Source organism: Nesoenas mayeri (assembly GCF_963082525.1).
Source record: "Nesoenas mayeri genome assembly, chromosome: 2".
Classification (NCBI taxonomy): Eukaryota; Metazoa; Chordata; class Aves; order Columbiformes; family Columbidae; genus Nesoenas; species Nesoenas mayeri.
This window is the reverse complement of record NC_137543.1, coordinates 75,174,478-75,190,117: the sequence shown is the minus strand read 5'-3', so window position 1 is coordinate 75,190,117 and position 15,640 is coordinate 75,174,478. Positions and strand designations below refer to the sequence as shown.

Here is a 15,640-nt window from a genome sequence, read left to right as displayed (position 1 = left end):
CCCACAATTATGACACCAACTGCAGTGTTCATTACTCCCTTTATAAACACACCACAAATGTTTGCAGAGGGCGTCCACCCACCTTCCAAGCTCGTTCTGAAGGCATGTGGCATCAACAGTTTAAAGCAGATCCCAAAGCGTACGTCAAACAACGGGATAAGGTCAAGTACTATTTCACATATTAAGTCTCCCATTAAAAGATACAGAAGAGTGACTGGTCTCCAAAGTTTATTAAAAATCAAAGAATAGAAAACTTTACATAAAAATATGTCAATTTTAGCTTCCACATAGTTGTCCACACAAAAAATTTAAACATGATTTTTTTAAACCTGTAGCACATAACCACAGTGATAGCCAGGCCAATTTATTTGGTTCACCATGACTGAAGTGTTACATGATACCACTTTTCGAATGAGTTTTGCTTTAAAATGGACTCTAGTATAAGACACCAACTAAAGCCTTTGAAGGCTCTTTAATGTAGTTATGCTCAATATTGCTAGTGTGTGAAGACTAAGCAGTACAGGCTCATGTAACAGCCCTTAGATATTATTTATGAATCAGCTCACAATTTTTAAAACTTTTTTTTAATTGTGATGAGTCTGGAGCATTAAGACAAACTTTTTGCAAACAGATATGCGCTACTCTACTTTGGAATGTTGCCCTCTCTCCCCTCAAGGACCTGTTTGTGTTTGACAGATTCGGTAATAACATGAACTACTTCTGCTTCAAATGCATACAGCATATTAAAAAGCTTCATGCTCGACACCTCATTTTAATATTCAGGTATCAGTTTTAAAACCTTCTATATCTGTACACAGTATAGACGTCCTGTTAACAGGATTCTTCAACCTTCTCTGCTAGTGGGTTAGCATGACTGATCTGTAGTTTTCTGTATAGCTTAAGAACTCTCATTAAAAATAAACGGGCAGTCAGAGGGCGTGAGATGTGACCTACTCCCAGGACAACTGTGGTGCTTTAAAAACTCAGGGTTAGGCAGGATGTACATTTTTCAAAAAGTTAAAGACAGTGTTTGTCATGGCAATACACACTTGCATAGTATACCTGTATGCATCTGTAAATTAAGTGCCAGCCACTCATACTGTGTACAACACTGGGCTGTGCTCTCCTGCAATACATCAAAAGATACTTCTCGTAATGCTCAGAGCAGCTGAAGTACTTTTTATATATTTGCTCTTAACAGAACTAATGCATACTGCTATACAGATTCCTTAATGGAATCAACATATTTCCTTTCTCCACATTCCTTAAGCCGGGTACCTCTATTTAATAATGTTGTTTGAATCCAAACATTAACAGGTTACATTACTAAAATGCATCAAAGCATGTAGCTCACAGCTTTTTAATTTCACATCAGGACTTGAAACACCATTTTCCCCCCTCCTTTCAAAAGTTTTACTTCCGGTACTACAAATTCTGGATTTGTTGTCTAGTCAAAGGAATAAAATTCAAACTCATTGGTCAGAGCAAGATAACTGATAGAGGCCAGACAATGAGCTAAAAAACACAGGGTCAAAATGCTTTGGAGCTTAATACCTTCTTAAAACCATAAGCCAAATCACACTTTCATTGTGAATCAAGAAGCCTCAAATATTACCAAATGTCATGTTTGTAACACTGCTCAGACAACCTGCCAAAACTATGAACCCAACTTAGATAATGCAACCTGGGAAAGGATCTGTAAATTAAAAAACCTCTTCCCATTAAATATAACTTATGTGACAATATGAAGTTAAATTAAAAATTCTGAGTTATTGCACAAATTATACTCCCAATATTTACAGAGCAAAAAATTCTGAACTTTGAAACAAAAACAGGAGAGTAGCAAATTTACTTTTATGAATTCCCAACTTAATTTGCTGCAAAGAAAAAAATTCCAAGGGGCTGAAGTTTCCTTCACTTCTAAAACAAAAGAAAACAGAACCCACAAAGGAACAGATGCAGCCACAGCAAAAAAGCCACAGCATTTTTAGAATGTCCTCACAGTTCCATTGCCAGAGCTGCTTCGGCACTGTATGAACCATTGTGGGAAGGCAGAAAACAAACTTCCACGTTTTAATAAGGCTTCACAGATAAGCACAACTACTTCTTGAAGATGGACTGAACCACCACACAAAAAACATGCAAAGAAGTCAGCTGCAGATATTTGGCAACACCAATAAAACGATGTGCTGGACGCTGGTCTCCATCCCTCAAGTCGAGTGGCACTCGCTCAGTTTGTCTGAACAGGGAAGGTCATTTTGGCATCCGCCATTATCTGCTCAGACTAATAGGCAAACTGTCTCTGTGTTTTTTTCTTCTCCATATATTCCGATTGTACTGGTGGTGTCCTCGGTTACCAACCGGTTGCCTCATGCCTCCACTGCTGACAGGGCTGTAGCCGTTGCCTTGGTTATGAGTTCCTTTCATGGAGAACTTCATTCCACTGTGCTGCTAGAAAACACAAGATAAGCACTCAGATTAGGCACATAAACAGCTGAAACAAAGCACATGTTACCCGTGGTATTTCCTTAACGTACAAGTCATTCCCACAGAACATGGCTTGAAGCAACTCGTCTTTTCATGCTTGTCTAACTGTAGCTGCATAAGACCGATGGCACTAACAGTTTAAAGAGTGTTCTTTGATTGTCCTGCAAACAAAATGGTGTCGATTTCAAAGCCTCCTTAAAACCCTTGGACCTCCACGAATTATACTCACTATGCATCACCCTTATTAAAAACAGAGACCTTCCACATTAAATACTAATTGTGACAGTCGTGTCTATTTTAGAGGGTCTTAGCAAGAGCGTGACCAAGTGAGATACTCAATAAGACTTTCAGAAACATCATGGACTGATATAAGAGTGTGTTCATATGAGCTGATAAATACATAGCACAAGTCTGCTCTGCCCATAATCTCACTCACCTACAGGTAAACTAGCTACGGCTTGTATGGAGCTTGTAAATCCTATTGGTCTGATCAGGGGGCTGGACAGCTCTTAAGACTGTAACTCACATCCAGACCAAGGCAAAACAATTAAGCCATCAGGAACTGACCATGCTTTTGCCAAGAAAGGTTGGACCAGATGATCCTTGTGGTCCCTTCCAATGTGGTATTCTATGATTCTATGAACACAGCATGACACTTTATTTGGAAGAATGTCTTAACTTGGAAACTGCCAAAAATGTTTAGTGGCAGCTTGAGTAAATGTGCCACACCATAAGGTACTACAGGCATTCCTATCACTTCACAGCATATAGTATGTTGGTTTAATGTGTGTGTACTTAAAATAGGTACAAGAGTTTCAAAGATGAAATTGAAACACACTTCCCAAATACTGATAACTTCAATGCATACAAACTTTTTTGATGTCTAACAGCAATATCTTTAAGACTGAACACTGACTGCCTCTAACAAAAGCTACTAAATCATTTTGTCTGTCCTAAGTGCTCACACAGGAACACCACAAAGCTAACATTTGAGCTAGCTGCTTAGAATATAGAATATCTGCAGCTGCTTTAGTAACCTGTATTTCCAAACAGGCTTGGAGTAGAAAGAAATATCAGAAATATGAGAACACCATAATTACAATTGTGTGCACAAAACCAGGTTATTGAAGACATAACTCCATAAGCAACATTCCACTGTCAAATTAATTAGAAGAGACACTGAGCATACACAAAAACAAATCGGTGAAGACTAGTATTGAGGAATAATTAAAGTTAGCTGCAGGGTGATACAAAAATCCTTAAACTCTTTTTTAATTTGTAAAGTGTGTCCTACAGCAATCTAATCAACCTTCAACATGCAGCTTCTGGACTTCCAAGACAGACATGCCAAGTGCTGTCCTCAGACTAACAATGGTAAAATATTCAAGGATGAAACATAAAAAGGAAAGCTGAGAATCCCTCATTCTTTAAGAGACACAACTGCTCAAATCTTATTTATTGACGTATGTTGCAAAACATCTACCAGAAGCTATTTATGAAAGTCAACATGAAACTGAAAAAACAAACAAACAAACAAACAAACCAGAGTATGTTTTATATTCTTGGCAAGTGGTTCTTCAAGTAAACATCTTGACCATCTTGTCACATTCTTGTGCAGCAAAGCTTTCTAGTTCAGTAAGTGTACATCTAGCTCTCAATTAAATAAGCGGACAATTAAGCATCTACATTAAGTCAAAATACTGAAAATGATCCTCCAACAGTCAAAATACTAAAACCAGCCAGTCATTACAGTTACCCTCAACTACATGCTGAAAAAAAACCACAATCAAAAACTTCAGTTTTCCTACTGTACAACTGGAACAAAACTCTGGCCAAGGAGCATACAAAGATTCAGCAAGCCTATCCTTTTCAGCTGGAAATGTGAAAAATCTGGCAACTTCATCCTCAACTGGAGGATGTAGAAAAAAAATTACTGAGGGCAGGAAGGCAGGTAACCACAAGGTCAGACAAGCACGACAATTAAGCCTGTCTACCTGTATCCTAAAAGTCATCATATCCCTGATCTGTTCAAAAGGTAATTAAATTTCCAAAGAATTATCAATAAGCTAGCCAGAAAGTGATCTCTAGCTTGTCATGAAGCATTTTGCATTATTCTTTAGGCTATCAAGGTAAAGATTGTCAAACTATCAGAGCAGAATCTGAATCCATCTGCCTTATGACTCATTAGCTGAGAGCAGGTGCTTACACAAGCTGACCCAGGCACCTCTTAAGTCAGAGATGATGCCTTTATATTTACTAGTTCTCAACAAGATATTGTTCACTAGTCTGTTAAGACTTTTGAAACCACAAGCTTTTAGCATCCTGCATGCTGTGTTATGGCATTTCACAGCTTAAATGAGCATCATGTTTAACTTGAACCTATTATTTGATGATTTTTCAGTTTGTGGAGTAATTCCTTTTCATTCTGCTCCCTTTTCCATATAATTTTCCAATGATTACACAGACCTAGATCACATACTACTTTATTTTCTTTTCCAGGTTAAAGAACCATTCATTATTCACACAGAAGCAATTCCACCTGCCTGACCACTCTTACCATCCTTCCCTATTCTTCTTCCACTTGCATTATAACTTTCTTCCCATATAGGAGGTAAACTTGTACATCCTGTTCATGATGTGGGGCATACATTAATTTTTACATAATTTCATTTCTGCTCTTTATTCCTAATAACACCTGAAATCCGGTTTGACATTCGGTTCTCTGTAGGAAATCAAGAAAGCATTATCAAAGTAGTTTTCTGCAAAAACACGAAGATCTCATGTTTGCAAGAACTCGTCAGCCTAGGACCTACCACTCTCCACAAAGTTTAAACTACTTTCTCTCCCGCTTGCCTTGCCACACTTCATCCATTGTCTTTCAGATGTGAGGCAGCTTGAGGCCGAGCACAAACTCCTGCAGAGTTTTCCTGGTAAATTCCATTTACTACAAAAATTGAGGGTTTTTTTTTCTCATCATCTAACTAGTTAATCATTTAACAGAGGACACACATCTTTCACTTAGTTTCTTTCAGATCTTTGGTAAAATCACATCTTTTGGAAACCACAAGAGGTTATCGAGCAGCTTTCTCTTGTCCACACACTTCTGGATATTTGCATGTTCAGGACTCCCATAATCACTGAGAAATGGCATGTTTGTAAGCAGATGATGACTAGATAGAGATCAGATAATCAGAAAAGAAAGCCCTTCATCTGTAATAAAATAAAACTTGTGGTTTAGATATTTTGACCTTCTTTAGATCTATTTCTCTTGATAGTAGAATCTCCTCTCCCACCACGAAGTTATTGATTCAACAACTGATTGATGGAACTGGTTTTGTGGATTGTTTGTCTTGGGTTTTGTTTTGGTTTGTTTTCTTGTTTGTTTTTGTTGGTTTGTTTTTGGCAAGTCTGTCGAATTTGATCCTCTGCAAATAAAGCCACTAGATCTGGAGAGAAAACTAAAACTGCATTTAAGACAAGTCCGGGCATGAGGGAAGGGGGAGAATTCTGTATCACATAGAAGGTTTAAAAAGCTGCCAGATGTTTTAGCAGAAATTTAAGAAAAGGATGTTCCTGGCCTTTACCCCAAACTATATAAATCTGGTAGAAACTGAAATACCAAGTAATTATTTGCTACGGAAACCAAACTTTTATTCTTAAATACAAGCAAATGTACTATACAAAACTGCTGGTATTCAAAAACTGTCATTATTCAAAAAGAAAATTTATTGCCAAAAATAAATCACCCACACTTTGAAGCAACATAAGTAACATAACAGAGCAGAAATCTAAATGTAAACAACGTGTCTGAATTGTTTTAGTGTTTGCTTGCTTTTTGCCTGCTAGCATCTGTAAGTAAGGAGAAAAAAGCAGAAGTGTTAGTGATGAAAATTAAGTATCAGTACTCTGAGCTTTGAAGAGATTATACAAACAAAACTCAAAAATATTTGGTAAGAACCAGCTAAAGAAAAAGTTTAGAAAAGGCGGTTTAGAAAGAACACATATTTACTATTTTGTTGTTAAGACTATACAGGATTCATGGCCATGACTGAATCTAGTATGAAGTTGATCAGAATTGTTATCAAACTCATACACTTCAAAATATTCCACATGAATTATTACAGAATAATATTCAGAAGAAAATTAACATTTTAAGTATTCCTTTAATTTAATATACATCCTCAAAATATTTCATAAAATTGTTTTCAATTCCTCACCTTATTTCCAAATTCTCTATTTTTGGCTTGTAGCAAAAAAAGCCAACCCATAAAGAACTGGTTTCTAAAGATTTTAGGTTCACTTTCCCACTTTCTGAGCATAGGGACATCTGGAAATACACTTAAAAATGCATTTAGCATGTAAGTGAAATTTAACTTCTAGTTCTTTACGAAAAAAATTCACTGTTTTGCAGAGAAACAATGGGCAATGACCTAACCGACATTTTAGCCATTATTGCACAAACAATAAACCAAGTATTAGGCAATGGTTCAGGCTAGCCTCATTACTTTAAATTAGCTAATAGGATTCTATAAGATATTTGCACAAGTTACCTGGGCACACTCTTAGCCTGGTAAGATTTGTAAGTGGTTTAGATTTCTAAGCTGAAGCACAGCAAAACCAAAATGAGTTCCTACTCAAGTTGTTTAGAGCTGGCCATCCAAAGAAAAAAAGGCCCACAGCACTGCAAATATCAAAGACACTTCCCCTCATTTTGGGCCTCTTGTTTGGAGCTACTGGTTACTTTCAGCTACAAGAAGATCTTGAGCCCTAAAGAGATTTTATAAAATGAGCTAAAATCTTCTTCTGCTCCCATTAAGAGGAAAGAACAGCATTCATGCAACCAGCTGCAAGATTAGCAAAGAAAAAAAATCAACACAGATACCAGAAAGGGCTCAAAAGCAAGAAAGTTTTTTTAGAGGTTTCTTATCTTCTAACACTAGAGAACTGAAAGACTCAAAGCCACAAGGGAGCAGGTTATACTGGTCCTTCATATCTCATCTTACTTTGTGTAGTAGCTTTGCCAGTAGCCTTTAACAAAGGGAAGCGTTTGGTTCTCTTCACCTCTAGCAACTATTAGTATGATCAGTTCCAAGAAATTGGTATTTGAGAGATCAGAGGCCTAGTCTCCAGAATGAGTGACTGACAGTACAGACAACTGTCATAAGCTGAACATATTTTGAAAATAGAATCTGACACATGAAATAAATACCCTTTTTGATCTTGTCACCAGTCAAGTTTCAAAAATGAGAGTCAAAAAAACACTGCCAGAAGACAGAACTCACACTGCAACTTTGCTACTGTTGTGACACGGGCCATGAAGCGTTATCTGCATACTTGTCATTAAGGAGAATGCTTTTCTGGTATAAAGCTGACAATTATACACCTTAAAGAGAAATCTTACATCAATGAGATTTATCACCTTTTTATTTGGAACAAAAGGTATTATTACAGTGAGCAGACCCAAAATACTTTCCAAATGATGAGCTGATAGCAATATAGTACATGTGAAAAAGTCAGTAGAGGAAATGGATATGTGAGTAGTCAAATCAATCTCAGTTTGGGAGCAACAATCTGATTACAGTGGCATCGGAAGATAAAGGTGTACTACGCAAACAAATATCAGGTATTACCTCTACATTTCCATAAGTCTATATTTTATTTATGGTGGGTTTAGTTATGTTCCTAGAAAATACTATTTAGACTTTGTGTCTCTCCTGCAACTCAAAAAGTACTCAGGAAGCAACCACCAAGGTGGCCAGAGACTTTCATAGACTCATATGAACACCTGTGCTGCATGTTTATACAGAGACCTGGATGTCTACATGGAGGCTGGATGTTTATATGGAGGCCTCTAGATAGCATTTAATCCAGCCTTCTGTTGTAAACAGTCAGGTTAGGTTATCCAGGTCTAGTCAAACAGTCAGTTTCCCTACATAAAGGGATATCACCACATAAGGACTGTCCATATAAGTATAGGACAGTCTAAGATGAAAAACATCTTGAGTACTGTTTTCAGCTGAAAAGCCTCTGAAACTCAGCTGCAGTTTTTCCTTCTCTCCATTCTTTAGGAAAGGCAATATAACATCATCCTCTTTTCCTAATTTTGCATGTTTTAAATAAAAATAAAACCCCAATGTTCTGTCACACACAGAAGATAGGAGTCTGACATTTAGAATCAAAACTGCTTCCAGTTGCATTCTCCTTCCTTTACCTAAGAAAAATACATAAACATTGAACAAATATTCCACGCTAAATGAGAGAGCTCTAAATAAAACATAAATGACATTTGGTTGACTGAAGAAATCTTCAGTACCTAAACAGCTTAATAACGCGATTGAAGAAACTCAGTCCACTTCCAAATTGTAGTTAGGATACTAAAAATCTTGAAGCACCACACTAAACTAAAGGAATTTAGCATATCTGTACATCTGACCAGCTGATGACACCTGCATTCTTCAGAAATACTTGGTAAAGTGGACTAGAGTTCAGCCTTGACATGAATGACCATATATATTTACAAATATATATCTTTCATCAAAGTGAACAACACTTAACTGCTTGCACTCATGTAAAAGAAACACGGGGTGTTTCAAAACCATCAATCCAATTTGAAATCACTACATCTCCCCAACCACAAACTGCTCATGAATGAAACTCTTACCACATGAAAGGAGGGGGCACAGAGCTGCAAACGATCACAGCCAGATGCCTCACACAAACAGCCCTGGCCTCAGTCACTTGCAGGATGGTGTCCCCACAAATGCTTTGAAATTTAGTCCATCTTTTTGAAACACCCTGTACATTTTTCACTCAAGCACCTGAGCAACATTGGTTTTGTTTTCGATGTTGCTAACTTTTTAGGAATCATTCCAGAGATACCAGCAATACTAGTGAGACAAAGCAATACCATCAGCTATTGCAAATTCTGAAGAAAAGTATTTTAGCCATTGAAGTGCCTGTAAAGCAATATAAACAAGCAGTTTATAAAGTTTAAGTGTATGGTCTTGTATAGCCGAACACAAAAGAATCTGAAAACCAAACTACTTGAACAAGTTCTTCTAAGAGTTATTTCTACTGTGGTGTTTCTGCACTGGCATTAAGGTTTCATTTCCTATTTGTTCCCTGTGTTTCACAACTGAGCCAGTGAACGCTGCTATGACATTTTCAATGAACGTATTCACTATCAGATACCACTCATCTAAAGAGGTTTTCTTAGACACACTGGAAGACAGCATGGCAGATGGACTGGTGCTTACTGGCTTTAGATACTTTTGAATCAAAAGACCACTCTTTTGGGAAAAAAAACCACAACTTAAAAAATAAAAGGATTCTTCTGACCTAAGCAACATGAATTTTCTTCTGTCTTCAGTGGTGACTAAGTGATCATCAATCCAAGAACAACCTGAACTTATTTCATCCCAAAATAACAACATGGAAAGCAGCCGTCTTTTCTCCATGGGAAGTCACCAGGCAATTTCTGCCTGTTCCATTCATCTGGGCATACATGCCGGTATCTGTTTTGCTGCTTATTCCAGTAGGCAACACTGCTTTATAAACTGTTCTGCTCTCCCAAGTGAAATTTCAAGCTGCCTGTCAGCAAAGTAGAAGAATGATTACCTTGGAAACGTGATGATGATTCTGAAAAGCACGCAGACCTGTATCAGGAGCTTAATTAGACCCTGAACTATCTGGAAATTCTCCAATTATTTATGCAGTATGTAAATAGAATCCGTAATCAAACCAAAGCTATTTCAAAGAAAGAAAGCATTAGGAAGCTCTAATGGCAAAAAATTTGCCTAGAAGGCTTCAAGTTGTTCAAAATACAGTTAAGTGCTCTTGACACTGGCACCTCCTGCTTTTGAGGGTAGTGCTGGACACCCAGGTACAGCTTCCAAGCCAAACTGAGGCAGAGAAAGTTGCCAGGGAAAAGGCTGAAGACACCCTGCAGACAAATCAAAGACACTTTGAATATGAAAAACTCTTGCTGCTAAGTAAAAGGCTTGCAAATGTTCAGGTCTATCAGAATAGGAGCCCTCTGAGCTAGCAAAATGTGTCATTAAAAAATAGAAACTGGCACAGTCTTAAGTTACATCAACTGCAAAAAGAAAACCTTCAACCTAATCTAGCTCAGTCACACTCCAGAAAGCTGGAAATGAAAAGGAGGCATTTACAGTATTCTGGGTAGAATTATTTCATTTCCCACTTCTGACTTGGTCATAATCCTTATCCATAAAGAACATTTCTACTTCACAATACATAAGCTTTTGGTAAATTCAACAGAGAAAATCCTATTTCTGAACTGCAGGTAGCAAGAAATTCCTCTGATTTAACGTGAATCTCAATGGCCCATCTTTGTAAAGCAAAAGCCACAGAAGAATTCTCAATTTTACACATATAAGTATTGCACAAACTACTAAAAGAACACTTAACAAGGATTGGAAAGGACAGCCAAGTAACAAAGCCAGAAAAAGTGCTACAAAGCAGTTGTTTTCCAAGATTCAAAATTCCAACAAGGATCCAAAATTCATGCAACACACTGCCTCTTCACAACTGAGGCAAAAACTCTGGATGCCAACTTGTTTTTTATGTACCAAAAAATGCATGCCTCAAAACTGTTTTTTTTTGTCATTCTGATTAAGTTAAGCTTCAGGGTACATCTTCAGAAAAGCAGAGTTATTAAGTGAAATAATAAACTAGACTAAGTTTGTACTTTCACTGAAGTTTTAACTTAAAATACTTCTCCAGTTTTATTTTGAACAAACTTCAAAGGTTTCAGACCATACATTGACATGTGAATACTCAACTGCAAACACTACAATAGCTATATGATATTCTATTACCTTCTCACTAACAAAAAACATTTCCTGTGCTGATAAGCTGGTTTTGCCTAGGCAAGATTCAGCAGTAGAGGAGTACAGGTAGAAGGGAAAAAGGCAGGGAGGAATCTGTGTAATCACTTAGAAGATTTAAACAAGTCATCCCCTGAGATGCAAGTGGGGCTTGGTAGAGGACTGAGGATTGCAGAGGTAGCTGGGAGGAGCATATAATAACAACTTTAAAAGATGGTGCTCCTTCTATCTTAACCCACCTGTGAAGAACTATTGGAACACCTGCAGTATGCAAAAAGAAAGTAGCCTGGTCTAAACAAAAAAGAGGGTGAGAAACATTTCAGTGAAGTGCCTAAAATGAGCACTCGTGTAGTAAAGATGAAGAATTTGGGCATCAAGCTATAAACACCCTCTAACTCAGTACTGATACTACTGAACACCAAAAATGCTGTCCAGATGAAATTTTATTATTCATCCAAAAGTTTCAACATTTAAAGCACAATTTTTTTTTAATTCTGTAGTAAGTGGCAGTTACCATCTCTAGACATGTAAGTCAAACTCACAGGCTGAAAAGTATTCCCCTTACATGCCAGGCTCAAAGTATTTTGATAAGCAGTCCAAAGTCCAGCTGGAGGTCAGCAACTAGCAGTATATCCCAAGAGCTGATACTAGGGCCAACACTAGTTAACATCTTTGTTAACGACCTGGATGATGGAAGACAGTGACCCTCAGCATGGCTGCAGATGATACTAAATTGGAAGGAGTGGCTGATGATAAGATGGTTGTGCTGTCATAACGAGGGACCTCATCAGGTTGGGCAAATGGCTTGACAGGAATCTCATGAAGTTTGAAAAAGTTAAACGCTAAACTCTGCCCTTGGGAAGGAATAAACCCATCTACCACTATGCACTGGGCACTCTGGAAGGCAGCTTGGCATAAAATGACCAGGAGTGCCCAGAAGACAAGTTGAACATGAGCCAGCAACATGCTCTTGCATCAAGGAAGGCAAACAGCATACTGGGCTACGTTAGGGAGAGTATCTCTAGTACAGGGGTAACTACTCCTATATTTATACACTCCTAAAACTACATTCGTCCCTTTTGAAGGCAACCATGACACTGATGTGGTCCCCAGTGAAAATAAGTTTGACACCCCTGCTCTAGTACATCAAGGGAGGTGATCATTTCCCCTTTACTCAGCACTGGTGAGGCCACACATGGAGCACTGGGCCCAGGCCTGTGAACCCCATTAATAGAGAGACACAGACATAGAGGAGTGAGTCCAGTGAAGGTCCATGAAGTAAGGGACTAAAACTTTTGTCTTACAAGGAAATGATGATGGAGCTAGAACTATTTCATCTCAAGAAGAGAGTGCTTGGGAAGGACCTTATTGATGGGTCTAACTAATGAGAGGGTGTAAAGAAGATGGAGCCAGGCTCTCCTCACTGGTGCCCAGTAAAAGGACAAGAAGCAACAGGCATGAGCTGAAGAGCAGAAAACACAACTGAAATTTAAGAAGAAACTTTTTTTACTGGAACAAGTTGCCCAGAGCAACTGAGGAGTCTCCATCCTTGGAGATACTCAAAGCCCTAACTGGACAAGGCTTTGAGCAACCTGCTGTAGCTGACCCTGTTTTGGGCAGGAGGGCTGGACGAGGTGACTTCAAGAGGCCCCTTCCAACCTCAACTATTCCATGATTCTGCAAAATGCTTGAGCAGTCTCAAAGTAGAAACTGAAACAGATATACCATGTGATGACCAAGGAGTCAAGGAAGTGCTGAATCAAATAAAAAAGACAAGGTCATTAAGTTGAAAATATCCTGGCCCTAGATTCCCAAGAATTGTGATAGAAGCACTGAGAGAAGAAGGAAAACACTACAAGAACCTGACCAAAACTAGGTTTCAAATGAACCAGCTCGTTATTTTCTTATCATAGGCAACCTACAACTTGCATTAAAGCTCATGTGAGGTAGCTCTTTCGATTAACAGTTTCAATGATCAAGACTGAGGTAATATTTTTGTACACACAGAGGCACTGAGGCTGTAAGAAAAGCTGATGATTTTTCTTCCCCTTGTAGTATATAATGGATAAATGAGCTAAAATACTTCAGGCTAGTTGAGTAACATACATTTTCCCTGAACGTTCACCTCCCAGCACATTTAAGCACACATTTAATATTCTGGTAAAAGTTCTTGTACACACGCTCATAATTAATTTTCCCTATCTTTAAAATGTATTATTCATCTGATCTAATAATTTAAAACCAAGACAACTAAACAAGCCTAGACAGGTCAGTACTATTTCTTCAGATTCAAAACCTAGCTTAAAAATACACCACCTACATGAAGTTTCTATTTTAAGAACATAAAGTTAAATAGCCTAAAGATCTGCAAATATCCCAGTGGTTAGGCACCAGGAGTCTCAAGCAACACCTTAAGGAGTCAGACATCTGACACCCTCCCTTGGCAGTGTGTTGTGGAAGGGCTCTTATATTCAGAGATGCATCTCAAACACTAAACCCTTCCCCACCCATTCTTCTCCCCACACTTCTGACATGGCAGATAAGTACTTTTATGATTACATGAAGCTTAGCCCATGCCATCTTCAGAGGTTTTTAGAGTGATAGCACAGCGCAAATGATCTACACTTCGTTTAGATCACTGTCTCGTTAAGAAGTCGCTCCATTTAGTTGGCTCATACCTGATTACTGGCGGCCATTATCAAGGTTCTCGTAGGCGCAGATTGGGGTTTACCACTTGGCATAGGCAATGCGGGTGGTAAACTGGCCATAAGCTGAGTCGGTGCTTGCAGACTGAACTGGTAAACATTAGGAGCTGTGCAAGGTGGTGTATCAGAATCCTTTTGGCAGAGAAAAAGGGGAAAAGAAAAGCAACTTTACAGAAAGTACAGTATATACAGGCTATGCATGTGAAAAAGCACCCAAATATCAACTCATGTGAATACTCTAAAATTTAATGGGTTTTTTTCAGTGGTAAAAAATAAAATACAAGCCAGCACCATATTTATTTTACACATCTAGCAAAAGTTTAATTGAACTTGCATCAAGGAGACAACGTCAACAGGTCTATGGAAATCGCAGATCATTCCAGACAGCACAATCTAAAGTCAAAGTTATATCTCTATCAAATTTGAATGAAAAGATGGGAACTATGGTTGGGGAAAAAAGGAAAAAAAAAAAAGGCAGAACAAGAACAGCAGCACTGTTAGTGATACAAGGGCTAGAATTTTAGGTATCATGACAGAATCAGTCCTCTGGACAGTGTTCTGGATTGTACTTATCTGTACAGCAAAGTCACTCACTGTAATTATTATAGTCTTCTCCCATTCTAACCAGAAACAGCAAAGTTAGGGCTCCACGTACCAAGAAACAAGGAGACTGTCTGCCAGTCACCCACTTCACTGCTAACTGGGAGCTCTGCTGTTCTCACTTTCCACTGGAAATCTGAGCGATAATTCCTCAGGGAAAGCAAGACGGATGTACGTTTAAACAGAAAAATATACAGTAATGGAACTGATATTACTGATTATTATTCCTCCTCCTTCCAGTCTGACCACCAGCAATTACAGATGCACCGTAAGCAGTCATACTGGTGATGTTAAAACACTGAGGCCCTGCAGCACCTAGCAGACCCTAAGCAGGGCAGCAAGCACAGATGCAGTGGTTTATAGGAGTGACTGAAATCCAAAAACACCCAATTGCCTTCCTCAATTCTTAAACAGGTTATTTTATAAGTTGAGAAAGTCAAAAAACAAGCTACAGCTTTTTGAAACAACTTTGAACACAGATCTTGTAAAACTTATTTTTTGGTCATAACACAATGGCAACAGATAAATAGCTGTCCCTACATTTTACTGCTGCTTTTTACCTCACTCTTAACTCCAAAGAGTTACAAACTTGAAAAAATGGAAAAATCTATTCTTTATCCCAAACCACTGATTTTTTTTCCATTCCCATCTATCTGGTGCTAAGTATAGCAAGAGACGGGGCTTGGCTAATTAGTAGTTCAGAGTTACCATATTAAAAGACATTACCAGCTCAGATCATCAGGGATCTTTACTGTTAAAGTAATTACTGAAATATTCTGCTGCTCTTTCTCTGAAGATTAATTACCTGGAAGCAAAGACTCTCCACTTAAAGTAAGCAAACTTTAAATAGACTTCCAGCACTAATACTTGTCCTCACACGGCCTTGCTTTCCAAATTAAATTCTTCAGTTAGAGAATAGACTATCTAGGAAAACATTTTCAAGAACAGAAACAAGAAAATATTTTAAAGCTTTTCTTGGAGAAAGGAAAAGGCCATTTA

At 38.1% G+C, this 15,640-nt stretch overlaps 1 protein-coding gene across 3 annotated transcripts in view; it reads right to left on the bottom strand.

The window, feature by feature from the left end:
* Nucleotides 1-870: 870 nt before the first annotated feature.
* Nucleotides 871-15,640, bottom strand: part of TENT4A (terminal nucleotidyltransferase 4A) — a 59,264-nt gene continuing 44,494 nt past the window's right edge. For 2 of the 3 annotated variants that reach the window (XM_080339076.1, XM_080339077.1), the window contains one exon: nt 871-2,451. In XM_080339076.1, the coding sequence (XP_080195202.1) occupies nt 2,272-2,451 (180 nt within the window). In that variant the 3' untranslated portion in view covers nt 871-2,271. Of the gene's footprint in view, nt 2,452-14,014; nt 14,174-15,640 lie in introns of all 3 variants that reach the window. The other variant, XM_080339078.1, reaches the window with a different exon arrangement.